The sequence below is a fragment of the Heptranchias perlo genome, chromosome 14 (assembly GCF_035084215.1).
Source record: "Heptranchias perlo isolate sHepPer1 chromosome 14, sHepPer1.hap1, whole genome shotgun sequence".
Taxonomy (NCBI): domain Eukaryota; kingdom Metazoa; phylum Chordata; class Chondrichthyes; order Hexanchiformes; family Hexanchidae; genus Heptranchias; species Heptranchias perlo.
The window spans coordinates 59,695,457-59,713,753 of record NC_090338.1 but is presented as its reverse complement, the minus strand read 5'-3'; the positions used below and the strand labels follow the sequence as shown (position 1 = coordinate 59,713,753).

The window sequence follows — 18,297 nt, the reverse complement described above, 5'->3', positions numbered from 1 at the left end:
AAGTTCTCCCACAGTGTTAGGTAAAGAGTTCCAGGATTTTGACCCAGCGAAGATGAAGGAACAGCGATATATTTCCAAGTCGGGATGGTGTGTGACTTGGAGGGGAACGTGCAGGTGGTGCTGTTCCCATATGCCTGCTGCCCTTGTCCATCTAGGTGGTAGAGATTGCGGGTTTGCGAGATGCTGTCGAAGAAGCCTTGGCGAGTTGCTGCAGTGCATCCTGTGGATGGTACACACTGCGGCCACGGTGTGCCAGTGGTGAAGGGAGTGAATGTTTAGGGTGGTGGATGGGGTGCCAATTAAGCAGACTGCTTTGTCCTGGACAAGCTTCTTGAGTATTGTTGGAACTGCACTCATCCAGGCAAGTGGAGAGTATTCCATCACACTCCTGACTTGTGCCTTGTATATGGTGGAAAGGCTTTGGGGCGTCAGGAGGTGAGTCACTCACCACAGAATACCCAGCCTCTGACCTGCTCTTGTAGCCACAGTATTTGTGTGGCTGGTCCAGTTAAGATTCTGGTTAATGGTGACCCCAGGATGCTGATGGTGGGGGATTCGGAGATGGTAATGCCGTTGAATGTCATGGGGAGGTGGTTAGACTCTCTCTTGTTGGAGATGGTCATTGCCTGGCACTTGTCTGGCATCAATGTTACTTGCCACTTATCAGCCCAAGCCTGGATGTTGTCCAGGTCTTGCTGCATGTCGGCACGGACTGCTTCATTATCTGAGGGGTTGCGAATGGAACTGAACACTGTGCAATCATCAGCGAACATCCCCATTTCTGACCTTATGATGGAGGGAAAGTCATTGATGAAGCAGCTGAAGATGGTTGGGCCTAAGACACTGCCCTGAGGAACTCCTGCAGCAATGTCCTGGGGCTGAGATGATTGGCCTCCATCAAACACTACCATCTTCCTTTGGCTAGGTATTACTCCAGCCACTGGAGGGTTTTCCCCGATTCCCATTGATTTCAATTTTACTAGGGCTCCTTGGTGCCACACTCGGTCAAATGCTGCCTTGATGTCAAGGGCAGTCAGTCACTCTCGCCTCACCTCTGGAATTCAGCTCTTTTGTCCATCTTTGGACCAAGGCTGTAACGAGGTCTGGAGCCGAATGGTCATGGCAGAACCCAAACGGAGCGTCGGTGAGCAGGTTATTGGTGATTAAGTGCCGCTTGATAGCACTGTCGACGACACCTTCCATCTCTTTGCTGATGATTGAGTGTAGATTGATGGGGCGGTAATTGGCCGGATTGGATTTGTCCTGCTTTTTGTGGGCAGGACATACCTGGGCAATTTTCCACATTGTCGGGTAGATGCCAGTATTGTAGCTGTACTGGAACAGCTTGGCTAGAGGTGCACAAGTCTTCAGCACCACAGCCGGGATGTTGTCAGGGTCCATAGCCTGTACACTCAGCTGTTTCTTGATATCACGTGCAGTGAATCGAATTGGCTGAAGACTGGCTTCTGTAAGGATGGGGATATCGGGAGGAGGCAGAGATGGATCACCCACTCAGCACTTCTGGCTGAATGCATGTGACTATTACAAATATTGTGCTACAACTTTCAGTATCAAAACAATCATATGCTAGAAGTACAACCAGAAATGTCATCCAGGAGAGATAACAAAATGTATTGCACAAATGAACAATTATTTCATTAAAGATAAGCAAGTCAAACCTTTAAAGGCATCTTTAAAGTTTCAGGTTTGATGCATCTTTGGAAACAGTTCGGCAAGAGTCAGGTTGTCATCACCCCTCAGTTACAGCATCAATGGATTCTGCTTCATTAAGTTCTCTTTACAGAAGATCTAAATTTATTTTACTCACCTCACTCTTTGTATTTAAAAGTAAGTACTTTGTAATGATTCCAAATGGTTGAGCCAGTTTGAGGATATCTTTCACTTTGCATTTTCCTTTAGGTAATTCTGTCATATGAAGCACTCGGCCAGGTTCATCCATTGGCTTCTGAAAGGAAGGACAACATAACTTATTTTAACATACAAAATATTTCAGTGAAAAGAAAGGGGTAATACTATTTCCCCCCACAATTTTCAAGCTGACTAGACAGGAGCAGTGAAAAACATTACTTTGAATTCGTTCAGCAGCAGTAGCATTTCTTTTAAAGAATTAAATGATTACAATTACTGATGAACTTAAAAATCTTTTTTGCTTTTTATATTACCTTTTTTTTAAAAAGCCTGTTCAAATAATGACTATTGATGATATGAACAGGACAAATTGGGAGAAATTACTTACACCCACAGTATGGAGGGGTTAATTCAATACATATTAGAGACCGGGGAACTTCTGTAGTGGCAGTGCTTCAACTCTCAAAACAATTGTCTCACGCCAGGGACTCCTCCAAGCCAATTTCCTCAATGTAACCATCATTAGTTTCCTCCATGGAGAATAGAAATCTCAAGGTGAGGTTTAAGACAATAATGCCTTGAGATTGTGAATTGCCTCAAGTAGGTACCTTGCCAATAACCCATTATGAGTTTTGACTTTTCCAGTGGATCATGAACAAAAGACCAAAATAAGAAATGTTGAACAGCTGCTTAGCTTATTTCAAGTGTCACCAAATGAAACATAGCCAGTTTGGGCATCATCCTTGGTTCTATCACAATAAAAATCTAATGCTTAGTTAATAGGATACTTCCTTTTCCTCTGCCAATATGCAATAACCAGGATGGCATGCAATTCTTTCCTGAGATCCTGGCCCCCAAGTGTGGCAGAAAATAATGTGAAGGCATAAAAGGAACCTCCTTATCTTGTGGATTCCCAGGCTGTCTAACAAAAGTGACAAAACCATTTGTATTATTAGTCCAGGACCAGTATACGTAGAATATTTTGAGCTGTGATCTCTATTCCACTGGATTCTCTCCCCACCCATGTCTTTTTATTTTAATCTTTTTCATTTTTTAAATACTTTGTTTCATTTCCTTTTCTATTCTGATCTAAATTTTATGCGTCCTTTCATCTCTTGAATTGGAGGAACAGTTTCTACCACCCAGGCTAAAATGACAGGTTGAAGACCTAGAACCAGTGGAATTTTTTGTCCTCTGACATTATTCATGCAGTAGCAAAATGAAAACTGACCATGTTTCGTTTGTTTTGCATTTGACCTTTTCTGTTGCCTGAAAAACAAAAACATATCATGAGCTCTTCATAAGATACAATTACCTCTAGATGCTTAGGTAAAAATGGTTATAAAACATTGAAGTATAAATTTTTATACATTGCCATTTCCCATCAAAAAAGTGTCTAGTAACAACTAGCACCTCCCAATTTCAAACAATTCATAAAGCTCTGCAGACATTAAAACCAGGGATTCTGGTCTCAATAATTCAGCCACAAAACAGCAATGTAACATATAAGACTGCGTTATAGTTAACAGTGTTATAATAATGCCGCAGGAATGATTGCCTCAAGTAGCTACCTCACCAATAACTTTTTAAATCGTTCTCAAGAAGTCATTATAAGATCCTGTCCATATGCAAGGGATGCACAATATATGCAGGGAATTGCCATAAATTTATAGAATGATCACATTTTGGTAAAGTTCAAATTTGTGTAGTGATTTTGGGAAGTGAAATTTTATCAACTAGTTCATTTACACTTATACCCTGTACAGTCATTAAATGGACATGACAAATTGAAAGCAGCAACTTCAAGTTTTTTTAAGGCAGGACTTCATGGATCATTATGTATCAAGACTCCTTTCCCCCAGGTCCAATGCTTCAGCTGGATTTTTCCACAATAACATTAGCAAATGACTCAGAATGCTTGGCTGTAGATATTTCTGAATATATAATCTATAAACATCCAATGCTTTTTAAAAGATGGCCGAACTTCTTATACAAAATGGGACAAAATAAGGCCTGATAAAATCAGACTGCCTGCAAACTGCATAAGCACAAAAAAAGCACGTACCTCAGTTATTCACTGTAATAAAAGCTGCAACTCTATTGGATAACTAAAGTTAGCAGATAATCGAGTCTACTAGTAACTCCGACTCCTACTGGTCTCATGGCTGTAGCCTGCCTAAAGTTGCAGCCCAGTGCACATGACAGACTCAAACCAATGTTGAAGCTCAGCAGTTAAGATGTGACCCAAGTTGAAGCCCAAATTCTACCGATAAAGTTCTGGGTGATGGAGTCTTTAGTGTATATTCACATTTAATAGCGAGACTACAAAAAAATCATGTTACACAGGCTAAACAGTTGGCAATTTCATCTAAATTAGTAAGCAGATTTTTCTATCTCGCATCTTAAAAAATGGCTGAAACATTCACTAACAGATGATTGTTTGGATGAGCACATTACCAGGCTGCCCTGCTGACAGTGAATGTCTACACTAACACATGAACAATGCCTATTTGGATATGGTACGGAGGGCTATCAGCACCAGTGAAACTATACCCCAGCATGTCACCATCTGAGAGGCAGGAGGGAGGAAAACAAGGAAAAAAGTAAAATGCATGATAACATTAATAGAAATTAGATCAGTAATTTCCCCCCTCCAGCCATGTCTGTTCATTTTGCAGTCTGGCCAATCTAACAGATCTTATTGCCAAATCACTGTTGAGTTGCTGAAAATGGTTTATACCATGGATGGAGAACTAAAAGGAAAATATAAAAAGTCAGAATCCTGCTTACTTCTGTAATTCCACACATGCTGAGCTGCCAATCTCAGCCATGTCATAGCAGTGGCTAGGCATCTTATTGTTCCACAGGGAAAACTTGTCTAACAAAATAAACTATGTGCGATACAAGAGATGGAATGTGCTTTGCACTGATAGCATTTGGAAATGTTTCCTTTTTAAAAAAAAATAGGAAAAATTAGGTAGTTGTTCAAAGTTATCTGTGGTAGAGAGTCACCACTAGGCCAGCTCTTATGCACCTCTCAGCAGTCAGTTAAGTGTTACTGGTAGATGCTTGGAAGGTTGTTCAAAGTGTACTGCAGAGAGAGAACTGCAAAAAAGTAGGATGAGGACACACAAGAAACGTAACAATTCTGATTTCCCAATGTAATCAGCATAAAAGATAACTTTATCCATACCTCCATGAGGGTCCAGTGCATCCAGCTGTCTGATGGCTGCAAGGAGTGCAGATGCAGCATCCGGAGCAAGGTTGGATTGTCGTGCAGATGGATTGGTCCTACATGTAACCCAAAGGAAAAGCAAGCTTAATATGCAAATAGGTTCAATTTACTAATTATTAGTTGCAACATATCCCTTCCTAACCAATGTGCAAGCAATGCAAATCAAACTTAAAAAGGGAGTTTGTATGTAATCAGCATCAACACCGGACTATCTCCAAAGCAGCAAGATCAGGGACTCAGTTGCATGGCAGAGCAGAAACTACATCACCCATTTAGGTCATTCTTCTGTTTGCCAGTTCCTTTTAGTACATACTTAAGCTTTCTCTTCACATGCCTTTTTAATGAATATACAAGCTCCATACTAACCAGCTAGTTTCGTGACACCAGACGTACGAAAGCTGCCGGATTTTATTGCTGTATTGCGTTTGGATGGAAACATACTTGTAAGGATCAGGGGAAAAATCGTGTGGCCACTACTGCTTTCTAGTACTACTAGATGGAATAAGCTCCATACAGACTTGGCTGCCATTACCCACATATCACTGGAAGCAGTTTGGATTTACCTTGCGGATGGCACATCTTCTGGAACCCATTGTGGGTAACTGGAAATAAAGATAAAGAATCTGTAAGTACATTTTACCAAACAACCATTTCCCCCATTCCATATACAGCAGAACTTTATAGTCAAATAGTAATTCAGCCTCTAATTCCTTCATTGTATTTGCATGTATTTTTATTCAGTGATCATTGTAAACTTTAAGCATCACATTAAAACTCATTAATAGCCCTTGGAATGCAACTGATAATGAGAGAGATGTGTGCTTCTCTGTCCCACTTTGTCACAACTTCATTGGAAAATTTGGTCTGTATTTCAATAGTGTACTCAGTTGGTACTGAACTGTAAGATAGCTCGTCCCTCTCAAATATCATCTAGAACTGAGAGTATAGATCACTACCATAAATCCCTTCATTAACATCGACTGAGCATTACTTTGGTTACTTTCAGAGCCGTGAGTTCAAAAACCATGTCTATTGAGTAAATTGTGGGCAGCAGTGGGGGAGGGTAGATAATTTACTTCAGAACCACTCCCTTACAATAATACTCCCCTTAAGGGTAACAGGAAGGAACAAAATTGCTAAATGGCCATGTAGTGTACATTCCTAAATGTTTTAGGAAAAAGGAAAATGTAATAATTTGGTTTATTGGCTAAATGATCCAAAACAAAGGATAGTGATCAGTGGCAAATGCAGAGTCAGGATTTATTTTGCCGCCCCCCCCCCCCTCACCAAGGAAAACCAGAAAAGATTCTAAGCTGGCAGATAGAATAGGCTGAGTAAGCAAGACAAAGCTGAAGGATAGGAATTGGTTCTCTCCCTTCAAAAACAAAAAAGGTGGTAACTACATGGTCGCTAAACTCGACTTCATTAAATTACAGAAGTTGCATTAAACTTTAAATGTTAAAAGCTTTTCAAATCGGGATAATTTTTATTCTGGAAAAACTGATTAAGTCAGCAGAAATCCTGATTTGGGTTTGATTGTTTAGAAAACTTTTTAAAAGGCTCTATATGGCACAGCAGGTTAGGTTATTGTTCTTTTACCTCTCAATACCTGGGTACTTTAGAAAATTGAACTTCAAACATATTCCTGCCCTCTTCAGCTTTCTGTTACCAATAATTCAGTCTGGCAAGTCCTATCTCAATCTATTCAATCCATCTAACAGCAGCATTTCCAATCTCCATATATAATCAATGTATTTAAAATAAACTGAGATGAGGCCTTTCCTACAAAATCAAAATGGAAAATGTCTAATATTCTTGCATGGCAATGGTATCAGACCAATATTATGTACAACTCCATGCAGCTCACATAATCTTGGGATCCAATTTAAAAACAGTAGAAGTTATTAATCTTTGATAGTAAATTAAAAACTGCATACATTTCCAAAAGCAGCAAGCAACGCCGTTTGTGTGCTGGTTCGTTCTTATGCTGGTTCCAATCCTGCATAATAGGAAAAAATCAAAATGGTTTAACATAATTGTAAAATTTAAACTGTGCCACTATTTCTGTACTAACAGGTGCAAATCCTTTTCCAGAGCCAGTACTGTAAAAAGCAAAAAAGGTTGATTCAATACGGTAGCATTTAGATGGAGGAAATCGCAACAGTTTAGAAATGTCATTTAAACCTCAGAAGTAAGCCATAACTTTTAACTCACTGTTATTTTATAATATACACTGTGTATGAATGTAACTTGAATATTTACCTACTGTAGGCCACATTTCCTCATTCTGTTATATAGTTCAACCTCCATATACAAGTGAATATGCCACAATCAAAATAAAGAAGGAACCACTGGGACACTGGCCTTTTAACAGTTTGGTATTACATCTGTTCTTCCCTCACTTGCTTACAGGATCATGTCCTATATATATACCCCAATACTTTTAAGAGGGTAAAACTGGTATAATGATGAACTTAAATACACACTGCTCCTTGAACTGCCAAGCTAGCTTCATTACTCAAAGTGACCTAATTTATGTATCATGACACATGCCTGGTCCATACACTTTGGTTTATCATCCCTGAAATTAGATACTCATGCACTAATCAAAACTTTTGTCAACAGGACACGGCATGAGAGGTGGAGTTTGTAACTGGATTCTACTTAATACATTTGCTGCTTTCTGGTTGATAGCTGTTCTAGGGCAACAAAATGCACCTTGAGGCTCAATGAGCACGGTATGGGCCAGGAAGTACCAGGTTCAAACAGAGTTAGTTGAACTTCATCAAGATGGCAGTGGGAGCATTATAATCAGTCTCCACATTCCTGGCTTAGGCAAGGGATAAATCAACCATGACCCTAAAACAGTCCTGTGGTAGCAAGGCAATTCCCAGAAATGTCTGGAATAAAAGAAATGGAAGGAGGGTCCTGTACAAATTTTGATATGGATTTATATGAATCTACAAGGAAGTATGCTCTTCCTAGTAACCTCAGCATCAGCTAGACTGTCACGAATGCAACATCTTGCTTTTGGGGGGGGGGGGGGGGGGGGGGGGGGGAGGGGTTGAATGAGCTAAAAATGTAAATATGGATAGATATGAATGTGGTCGAAGAGAGGTTGCCACAACTGGCCAATACTTCAAACATTCTGGGCACCGTTAGGCCAAACAGAGAACTTTGTACTCCCTCCACAATGAGTTTCAGGAATTTTCTGCAGAATGCTCATTCTGATCTGAAACATCACATCCTTAACGACTATTGTAGTTGGATATGCTATTTGAATCCTGTTTTTTTTCCTTCACATGGAACTTTTCCTTCAGGATGGAGGAATATAAAACACACATGTCCACTAATGATCAAAAACACTGTTCTTAAAAGCAAAGTTGTAAGAGTAAAACCCTAAGTTATCCAGTCCAAGGGAAAATTTTCTATGGGACATCAAGATCAAAGCTCCTTGGCTGAATTGCTCTGACTGCCCCAAGAAAACCTTTTCCTTGAACCATGGAGCAACCCGATTGAATACAGGAAGTAATTGAGCTTCCTTCATCCAACGTGACTAGTTTTCTATTTGAAAACAATATATTGTGCTCTCCCAACGATTTATGAGTATCAGAAAGAAACAGTGAGGTGAAGTGCCAAAGGAGCTTTCTTCCTGTGCCATTGCTGACCTCCTTGCCCAGCTCTTTTTGAACCAGTTATGAAGCCAACTCTGCCTTAATCTAGTTGTAGGCATGCCACATAGAGACAATCCAAGCCACCTTACAAAAAATGGCAGAGATCGCTTTCAGGCTTTGCTATTGTTTTTATGAAAGTCTCCTGTATCATCTACTCCTAATAGCATCAGAAGCTTCAGCTACCACAATAATTTGCACCAATTGCTTGTGGGCATATAACACATCATCTTTTTGAATTCTTTTACTGGGTTAATAATTCTACCTTGAACATTATTATTTGCAATTTGTATGCAGAATTTCACTGACAAATTCTCCTCCTTAACCAGAGGACTTTATATAATGTCAGAACTGATTAAACAGATCTACATACTCTCAAGCTTTGCATGCCTGGTTAGCAGATGAGGGCCATGGTGCAAGTAAGTTGCACCATGACAATATAGGGAAAGCTCCATGGATCAGCTAGTCTTTTCCTGTCCATTTTTAAATGTTCATAGTGCGCACATTGGTGATGGAGGAGCAAAACCTGGAAAATTAGAGAAAGTTGCAGATCCATTGTTGCAGGAACATAGGAACAGGAATAAACTATTCAACCCCTCAAGCCTGTTCCATCATTCTATTAGATCACGGCTGATCTTTACTTCAACTCCATTTACCCACCTTTGATCTTTATCCCTTGATACATTTACCTAAAAAAAATCCATCAACCTCAATCCTAATTTTAATTCGCCCAGCATCCACAGCCTTGAGTGGAAATCTGGAACTTTTCCCCCCAACTCTATGAAAACGTGCTTCCTGATTTCACTCCTGAATGGCCTAGCTCTAATTTTAAGATAGTGGCCCCTTGTTCTAGATTCCCCCCACCAGAGGAAATAGTTTCTCTGTATCTACTCTACCAAATCCTTGTATCATTTTAAACACCTCCTCAATTAAATCATACCCAAACCTTCTAAACTCGAGAATACAAACCAAGTTTATGCAACCCTTTAAGTTCTGGTTTGTTTCTGGTGAATCTGCACTGTACCCGCTCCAAGACCAATTTATTCTTCCGGAGGTGCAGCGCCCAAAATTGAATGCAGTATTCCAGATGGGTCTCTACAACTAAAGCATCACTTCATCACTTTTGTATTCCAACCCCCTTGGGATAAAAGCCAACCATTAGTCTTTTTGACTACTGTTTGTACCTGTACACTGGCTTTTAGTGATGTGTACCTAGACACCCTAATCCCTTTGCTCTTCCACACTTCCTAGTCACTCCTTCATTAATAAAATATTTGGATGTGAGTTTTACAGTCAGGCTAATTGGATAGCAAATCAGGAGCAAGAAGCCTGCTTGATTTTTCCTTCAATCTAGCCATGGGGCATTGAAGCCAACTGTCACATTTTTACTGCAGCCTCAGTTGTGATTAGCTGATCATGGACTGTTCAAACATTGCACCTTCCTGATCTGTTTGGCTCAGTACCATACGACGGTGTATTTACCCACAAGACCTGAAAGCAAAGTAAAATGTTGAATGAAACTTGCTAATCATAAGACTATTAATATCAAGATACAAGCTGGATAAAACTTGTAAAACAGAAGGGTGGAAAAACAGAAGTACACTTCCAAAGCAAATAAAATGAGGGTGAAGCAAGGAAGGAGCAAACACACACCAAACTCTTAAAGGGGACAGTATACAAGCAATTGTTCTGCTTTTGGCAACACACTATTCATTTGTACGTGGAGGCTGGACAAATAATTTTACCATTTTGTGGAGTTGCAGAGTTATTTTCAGCATGATCAAGCACATCATTGTGCAACGGCATTTACAAAAGATATAATGTACTCCTTTCTAGCATCACCGAAGGTTTTATTTGAAGCCAACTTGCAGGGTTGGGAAAGTCAACTTGACAACTAGCTGGGGTAAGACACCCAACAGCCTTCACATGCTTTTTAATTAAAAGAAAACTAAACCACTCATCATATTATACCCAAGTGAATCTCCCTCCATTGCTTCTTTCTTAGCATTTCTGTTTTGGATTCTTTCTAATCTGTTACAGTTTTCATTCCCCTCCCCTGCTCAATCTTTCATCAACACCAAGGTGAACCGAATTCCTTTTTTTGAATTAATATTCATCTATTAACATCCTAGTGACTTTTGATGAGAAATTTACATTTTTTTCAATAAAGCCCTAACATTTTTTAATCTTTGCACTATTAAAGGAAAATTACATACACAGTATATATTATGTGAATAACCAGATTTCCTGTAGGTGGTGAAAGTTACAAAATAATCACTATGCTGCATATTTGGGACATGCAAAACCCTGTGCAGTGTTTTCCAGGATTGGTACATTTTACCTGTCTGTGGGACAAAAATTTTATATCAAAATTAACTGAGTAGAAATTGAGAGATTTTAAAAAGCTTATAATTAAGCTGGCTCATGAAAAAGTATTACTCACCCCAAATGCAGTGAACTTCATTCTTCAAATTAAGTTTTCCCTCCATGTACGAGTATTTATCCAGGTCATAGCCCACAAGGTAAATTTATTTTGCCAATCACATCATCTCATTAAGGGACTTCCCATGTTTTACAGACCATCCCAATGCAAACTCTTCCTTTGTTTTTCCAGATGACGATTGAAGATACTTCAAGCACACAGAACAGGGCTCTTAAACTAAACCATTCTCTTTGGGGAAGGGAATGGGGCAGACAGTGACAAGCCTGCTACGAGGACAATTTCATGTTAAGAGAAGAACTACAACAACAACAACTCGCATATATATAGCGCCTTTAAAGTAGTAAAACATCCCAGGGTGCTTCACAGGAGTGTTATCAAACAAAATTTGACAACGAGCCACATAAGGAGATATTAGGACAGGTGACCAAAAGCTTAGTCAAAGAGGTAGGTTTCAAGGAGCGTCTTAAAAGGAGCAGAGAGAGGTAAAGAGGCGGAGAGATTTAGGGAGGGAGTTCCAGAGCTTAGGGCCTAGGCAGCTGAAGGCACGGCCACCAATGGTGGAGCAATTAAAATCAGGGACGCACAAGAGGCAAGAATTGGAGGAGTGCAAAGGGTTGTAGGACTGGAGGAGGTTACAGAGATAGGGAGAGGCGAGGCCATGGAGGGATTTGAAAACAAGGATGAGAATTTTAAAATCGAGGCGAGCACAGGAGTGATGGTGAACGAGACTTGGTGCAAATTAGGATACAGGCAGAGTTTTGGATGAGTTCAGGTTTATGGAGGGTGGAAGATGGGAGGCCAGCCAGGAGAGCATTGGAATAGTCAAATCTAGAGGTAACAAAGGCACTATGCACAAGTTGTGAACAACACATTTTCTTTCACATTTTTTCTTCTCCATATAGTCTATGATGGATCAAATAGTGAATTTCAAAGGGAGGGAAGAGAAAGAGGGCTCACTTGATTAACCACAGCAGGGATTCAAATAAGCCCTGCCAAACCATATAGCCGTAGTAGCTGTCAAATCCACACAGGAGTGGTTGAGGACAGTATATGGATTGCAGTACTTCAATGCCTTACTAATATTCTCAACGGTTATTTGCTTAAAATTAAGATCAACTCAGCTGGAAATCTTTGAATCAACGTTGGTGGAAACTTAGGATACTTGATCACTGAATTTCAGTGTTCTCTCATACATAAAAATAGTGTGGCACACATCCTTGCACTGAGAGATTGTCAATTTCTAAAGAAGTGCCACATTTTCCTTACTCAGAACCATCAAGTTATTTGTCGGTCATTTTAAAATTGCAGTACTTCAGTGATAGAGAATCCACTAAGACTGTGAAGGCCACAATGATAAGCAGGAGTGCGATGAAGAGGAGAACTGGAAGACAATAAATTATAGAAATAAGTTTTAAGAATACATACTAGTTTCTCGTTCCAAAGAATGGGTAATCTGAGATAAACTGGACCCTGCTGTGACAGTATCAGGAGTGAAAAATTCCTCTTTATTGCCACAGCTAGAGATTGAAAGAGGCCAATTCTGGAACATCAGATTCATGGCCTAAACTGAGATTCTGCTCAGGAAGTCCAGCAGGTTTTTCCCTCAAGTTGGAAGCACTATTAGCTTCAAAGCTACCAGATTTAAAAATGGCTACATACTGCTTTTGTACTTTTAGCCACCATCTTCAAAGTTTTTGTAGCCAGTCTTACAAATTTGATCACCATGTACTGATCAAGAATCAGAGTTCTTTTCTGGAACAAAATGATCACTTTTTAAACAAACTTTTCTTGCGTGGCTTTTGCTTTCATTTTCCTTATGTTTTTCTCTCATTTGTCAGTAATTTCTAGCCTTTCTTCTTCCGATAATGTTTCCCCCCTCACTTTACTTGTCTCCCTGTTGCTTTTACTTCATCACCTTCTGTTTTTTGTACTTCTTTTGTCTTTATGCTGAATTTATCAACTTTACAGGAATCAGTCATGTTTAACCAAATTTACATCCATTATGTAAAACTAATTTTAGAATTAACATGGGCATACAAATCTTTACTGGGAAAATAGTTGCAAATAATTTTGATCAGATCTATCACTGAAGTGGTGCTACTTTCCAGATTGGGACTATTTTCAAACTGACACCTAGGTCAGATGGCTTTAAGTTCTTCACTGCTACATACCAATAACCTCTCAGATGAGCTCAGCATCTGGGCATGGAAACATCAACAGAACAGACAACTGTTGCTAATGGACAGTTTCCAGGATATATGCTGCATTCTACTAGTGGGAAGTTTGGACATAGGCTATCTATCCCATGCAGAATTGAGTGCTTCTTTATCTTAGGGCAGTGACTGTAAGGCCAAGAAACCCAAGTATGCTTTATTTTACTATGTTCTACAACTAACTTAACGAGAACAATATTTTGAGCTGAAATATTGAGAGGCCAGCACAGTTTTATGTTGCATACCTGGTCGGCATCTAGTCATTAAATACTACTCTACAGAGCCACTTATAAAAGAAAATTACATTTCAGTAGTGCCTTATCAAATCTTCTGAACATCGCAAAGCACTTCACAACCAATGAATTACTTTTCAAGTGCATTCAATGTCATACAGGCAAATGCAGCAGCCATTTTGCACACAGCAAGGCCTCAAACAGCATGTAAGACAACCATCCAGTTAATTTGAATGTCTTTGGCTAAGGAAAGAATGCTGGTCAGACCACTTCAAATGGTGCAATGGGAAAATTTTACATCCACCAGAATAGAGAGATGACCTTGGTTTAACATCTCACCCAAAAAATGGCACCTTCTGACAACGCAGCACTCCTCAGTACTGCAGTGACATGAGAGCCTAGATTGTGCGCTCTAGTTTTGAACTGGGGCTTGAACCCACAACCTTCTGGCTTAAAGGCGAGAGAGCTACCAATGAAGCCAAGTCAATACAATGACCATGGCCAAACTTATCACGGTATTTACAATCCTTAGCTAATTCAGGGACTTTTCAGGGAATTTGTGATTTGTATTCAATTCAAGGTTAGTACTCAGCAGCCAAAGCGCTCTGCAGGTAAAGTGGAAAGCCTGCTAGTAATACACAATGAAGTGAGTAATGCCATGAAGAATAATGGGTGCGCAGCACATACTGGGGATTGGATTTAGATGGCTTCTCGCTACTTGACAAGACATCTTCCTATCCAGATTTCATCCATGATTTGCACATGTAGGCACATTCCTGAGAGTGCATATGGTGGAAGCAGGGAGGGGGTAGGTGAGGAAAAGGAGAGGGAAAGGAAAAAGTGGAGGAAGAGAGAAAAAGCACAAAGCAGCAGTCTCACAATGAACACAAGAGTCAAGGCATCCTCAGGTAATATCTTCTATATGGGCGTACCAGTGGTGTGAACCTGGCTGTGGCACTGAGCTGTAAGTTTGAATTAATTATTCCTCAAACATAGGTGAACACATCTGGATCATGTCACTTATGGAGCCTGAATGCAGCAGATCTTAAGATTAACCTCACAGCTTCATTGTGACTAAATGGTTTTTTTTTGGAAGAGGGGTGGGTATATTCAAAACAGCTGTCTGATGGATTTAATTCATCTTGCACCTATCTAATTCAGACCTTAAAACTTGTCAATTTTCTGTTAAGTCAATGGTTTGGTTCCAGGGCCTTCTGAATGCTGGTATTATCTGGAGTCCAGTACGAGTAACAAGACAGTAATGACTATGGCAACTCCAAACCCTTCCTTGGTACTGGCAATCTGGTCAATAGGTAGAGCTTGATCAAATAGGTCAACTGCTATGGTTGATCTTTTAACTTATTCTGAGAGTGTAAAGGTTTAGATTAGTGTATTGTCCTGTGTTTCTTGAAGGATTGCTTCCCATCCCAAATGAGAATGGGGGAAGAAAGCAAATCTACGCAATGACAATTTAGCATTTTCCAGATATGGGGGTCAATGTTTCAACCATGTAAGACCAAAACCAGCTTTTTCAAATCGCTTGTTATTTAACCTTCCCCAGATGAGATTTGCTTTAAATTAATGGAAGATAAAAAAAACCAATAGCAATGTACTCATGGAGAATTGGAACTTAAGAAGGTGATACAAGTTCAATGAGAAATTACAAAAAACTAAAAAAAATCTGAACATTTGAACCAAACCTTTTGGCCAGAAAATGGTCACAATGTTGATACATTTCACTGTGGACTAGCCAACAGGTAACAAATTGAAAAGCAACAGAATTGGCATGGGTGATGCAAAGGAAGGGAAAGTCACTTAATGGGATGCTGCCATGGTCTATCAGGAAAGGCCCTGAATTATCAGAGCTGTTAGACATATTTTAGTGAACATGATACTATACATCAAGTTGTTTTTTGTATGGTCACCTGTAATGTGACCACATGAATTTACCTGGATCAAGTGATTATTTCTAGTGTCATTTTTAAGTGAAGCAGAACTTTTCAAAAAACATTTGCACAGCACCCTTGGATAGCAAAAGTGCATTGGGTAACAAAACTGAAAAACTATAGGGATGTACACCTAATGAATTCTGTACTGCATATTTTTTGCTTATACCAAATAGATATGTTCTCAATAATCTACAACAGAAATGGTAAAAGTTCCTGATTAAATGGGAGTCCAATCCCTTCAAAAATATAAACCACAATTTAAATTTTGAACAAAACAAACAAAATCAAATGTGTGCACAGTACTGTACCACTCACGTCGATAAAACTTTTCATGTGCGTTAATCTTCACTGTAGAATTTTTTAAATAACGATCACCTAATAGCATCACAGAGCCAAAGCAGACTCCAGTCGCCTGGTTGAGTAAGAATCCCAAACGGATGTTGGAAATAATCTTCTCTTATTGTAGTTAAGCAACTGGGTGTTGGACTGCAGGACATCAGTGCCAACATAGCTTTTGACTTCAAAAGTTTTTTTTAAAAATATCTTCACGGTAACATTTCGGAAATCTCCACTTTTAGTTAATAAGGGGGAAGAGAGCACATTAGCTTAGGTTTTCCAGTTTGCTTTGTGAAAAAGTGCTGAGTGTTGAAAGGCAACCAGCCCTATATTTAGGTGTGCAATACACACCATCCTATTTTGAACATGGTCCTTTGGAACAAGGCATTTTGCATGCACCATATACTGATGGTTCAGAACATTAACATGGAAAAAATTGAGACCCAAAGCCCGGTCGCTTCATAATGTATGCTCTAACTGCCAAGGCAGGGTGCATAATTTCTGATGGTGAACAGTCATTTTCCCCTCTTCTTTTAACTGATAAGCAATGTCAATGGGTTACAAGTACTGCACACCCCTTTGATTTCACTAAGTCCAAAATATTATAATTTCCACCGGCAATCTGTTCATGAATTTGAGATGCATACTATAAATGACAACTGCTTTTCAATGAACTTAAATGGTTGTCAGTTGTCAATATACTGACAATAATGAAAAGATCCCGTGCAGAATTTCACGTCGCTAAGACGTTCCAAAGAATATCTGGGACAAATTAAGACCCAAATGAGGTTTCCACAAGTCCAACAAGAGCTGTTGTTTGTAAGAATTATACTTTATAAAGCAATTTTTAAATTAGAGGTCACTCACCTTCATAGAATGAACAGTTACATCACACAGCGAACACAAATGAGGGAACATTGTTGGCAAGAAACCATGGTAATCGTTTATGTTGCTCAGTGAAGGAGATCCTCGCTTTCTCTCAAAAAGGGACCTTTCTTGCCCACGGGAAGGAGAGGGCCCCATTTTTCCATAATCAGATTCATATTTATACATTGGCTCAGACATACGCATATCATCTCTACGAAAGTCATCACCTCTTAATCGTTCAGGCTCATAGTCCTTCCTGTCATAATATCTAGAACTCGACTCTCGAGAAGAACCATGGTCATAATTGACCACTGGATCAGCGTCAGGATCACGACCTTCAAAATTACTCCGAAAGCGCCTTTCTTCCTCCCATTCACTACGGGAGGTTCTGAACGAACGATCTTCCCGAGGAGAATTGTCACCTCTGCTGTAATTCAAAGATGGTCCATCGTCATTTCTTTTTCTTTTAAGCTGCATAAGAATGTCTGGCAAGGATTCAGGAGTAAGTTTGTCCTCAGGATAGCGGCTCAGTTCATCCAAGTCCCTGGATGAAAGGCCAAAGGTAGCTAAAATATTACTGGCCCTGTCCGCATCAATCCGTTTCTGAACGGCAAGTGAGGGTTGATTACGACTGCCAACATCAAATAAGGAAGGCAAGCCACTGCTGGATCGAGAGGGCCCACCACCTGAAGACATTAAATTTTGATGTCCTTGTCCCACACCTTGTAGGCCCACTGCCTGACCCCGTCCAAAATTCATATAGCCACCCATTCGTGCACCCTGGTTCATTCTCCCAAGATTTGCATGGACATTTGCAGACTGGGCTGCAGGAAAGAATCCAACATTATGACTGTCTTTCTTCATGCCACGACCTTGATCCTGCTGGGCTCTACCCAATGACATTCTGGCACAAGAGAGAGTCTAGTTCAAAACTGGCAAAAGCAGACTAAAAAAATTCTTCAGTGGTTAGTAGATAGCCTTTGCTGGCTCTGTAGAAAGCGGTTTCACTATCTAACTTCGTCTAACAGATGGCTGATGCGAGTAATGGCACAGATTCCTCAGAGAACTTTGCCAGGCTGAAAAGTTAAAACAAAAATGTTAGATCAAGGATCTCAAGGCCTCTAAAGGACCATGATTCTGGATCCATCTTCAAAGTCATAAGTCCAAAACTGGTCTATAGAAAGACAGTTTAAACAACAAGATCCAATGCAACATTTCACAGTTGCATGCAAAATCCAATGCAGTGGGATAATTTCTTTGTACTCTATACAACCTCTTAACGAGAAACGATAAGAATCTCAAAAGGCATGTCTGTAGGAAAACACGGCCAGTGCCAACATCAAAAATGGTAACTGGCCACCAAACCGTTTCAAGTAATCAAGATATTTCCTAAGTTTATAGGACATCTAAGCCATTTTGAAGATCGTTAATAAATTTATTGTAACATTTTAGAAAAATACTTTTGTAAAATATTTTAAGAT

General features: G+C 39.7%; 1 protein-coding gene across 4 annotated transcripts in view; it reads right to left on the bottom strand.

Annotated features, from left to right (window-relative positions):
- LOC137332559 (matrin-3-like) overlaps positions 1–18,297 on the bottom strand; it is a 44,917-nt gene that overhangs the window by 17,952 nt on the left and 8,668 nt on the right. For 3 of the 4 annotated variants that reach the window (XM_067996477.1, XM_067996478.1, XM_067996480.1), the window contains exons 2-7: positions 16,817–17,892; positions 7,042–7,103; positions 5,668–5,706; positions 5,063–5,160; positions 3,101–3,138; positions 1,829–1,966 (exon numbers count right to left, since the gene is read on the bottom strand). In XM_067996477.1, the coding sequence (XP_067852578.1) occupies positions 1,829–1,966; positions 3,101–3,138; positions 5,063–5,160; positions 5,668–5,706; positions 7,042–7,103; positions 16,817–17,719 (1,278 nt within the window). In that variant the 5' untranslated portion in view covers positions 17,720–17,892. Of the gene's footprint in view, positions 1–1,828; positions 1,967–3,100; positions 3,139–5,062; positions 5,161–5,667; positions 5,707–7,041; positions 7,104–11,218; positions 11,255–16,816; positions 17,893–18,297 lie in introns of those variants that run through there. The other variant, XM_067996481.1, reaches the window with a different exon arrangement.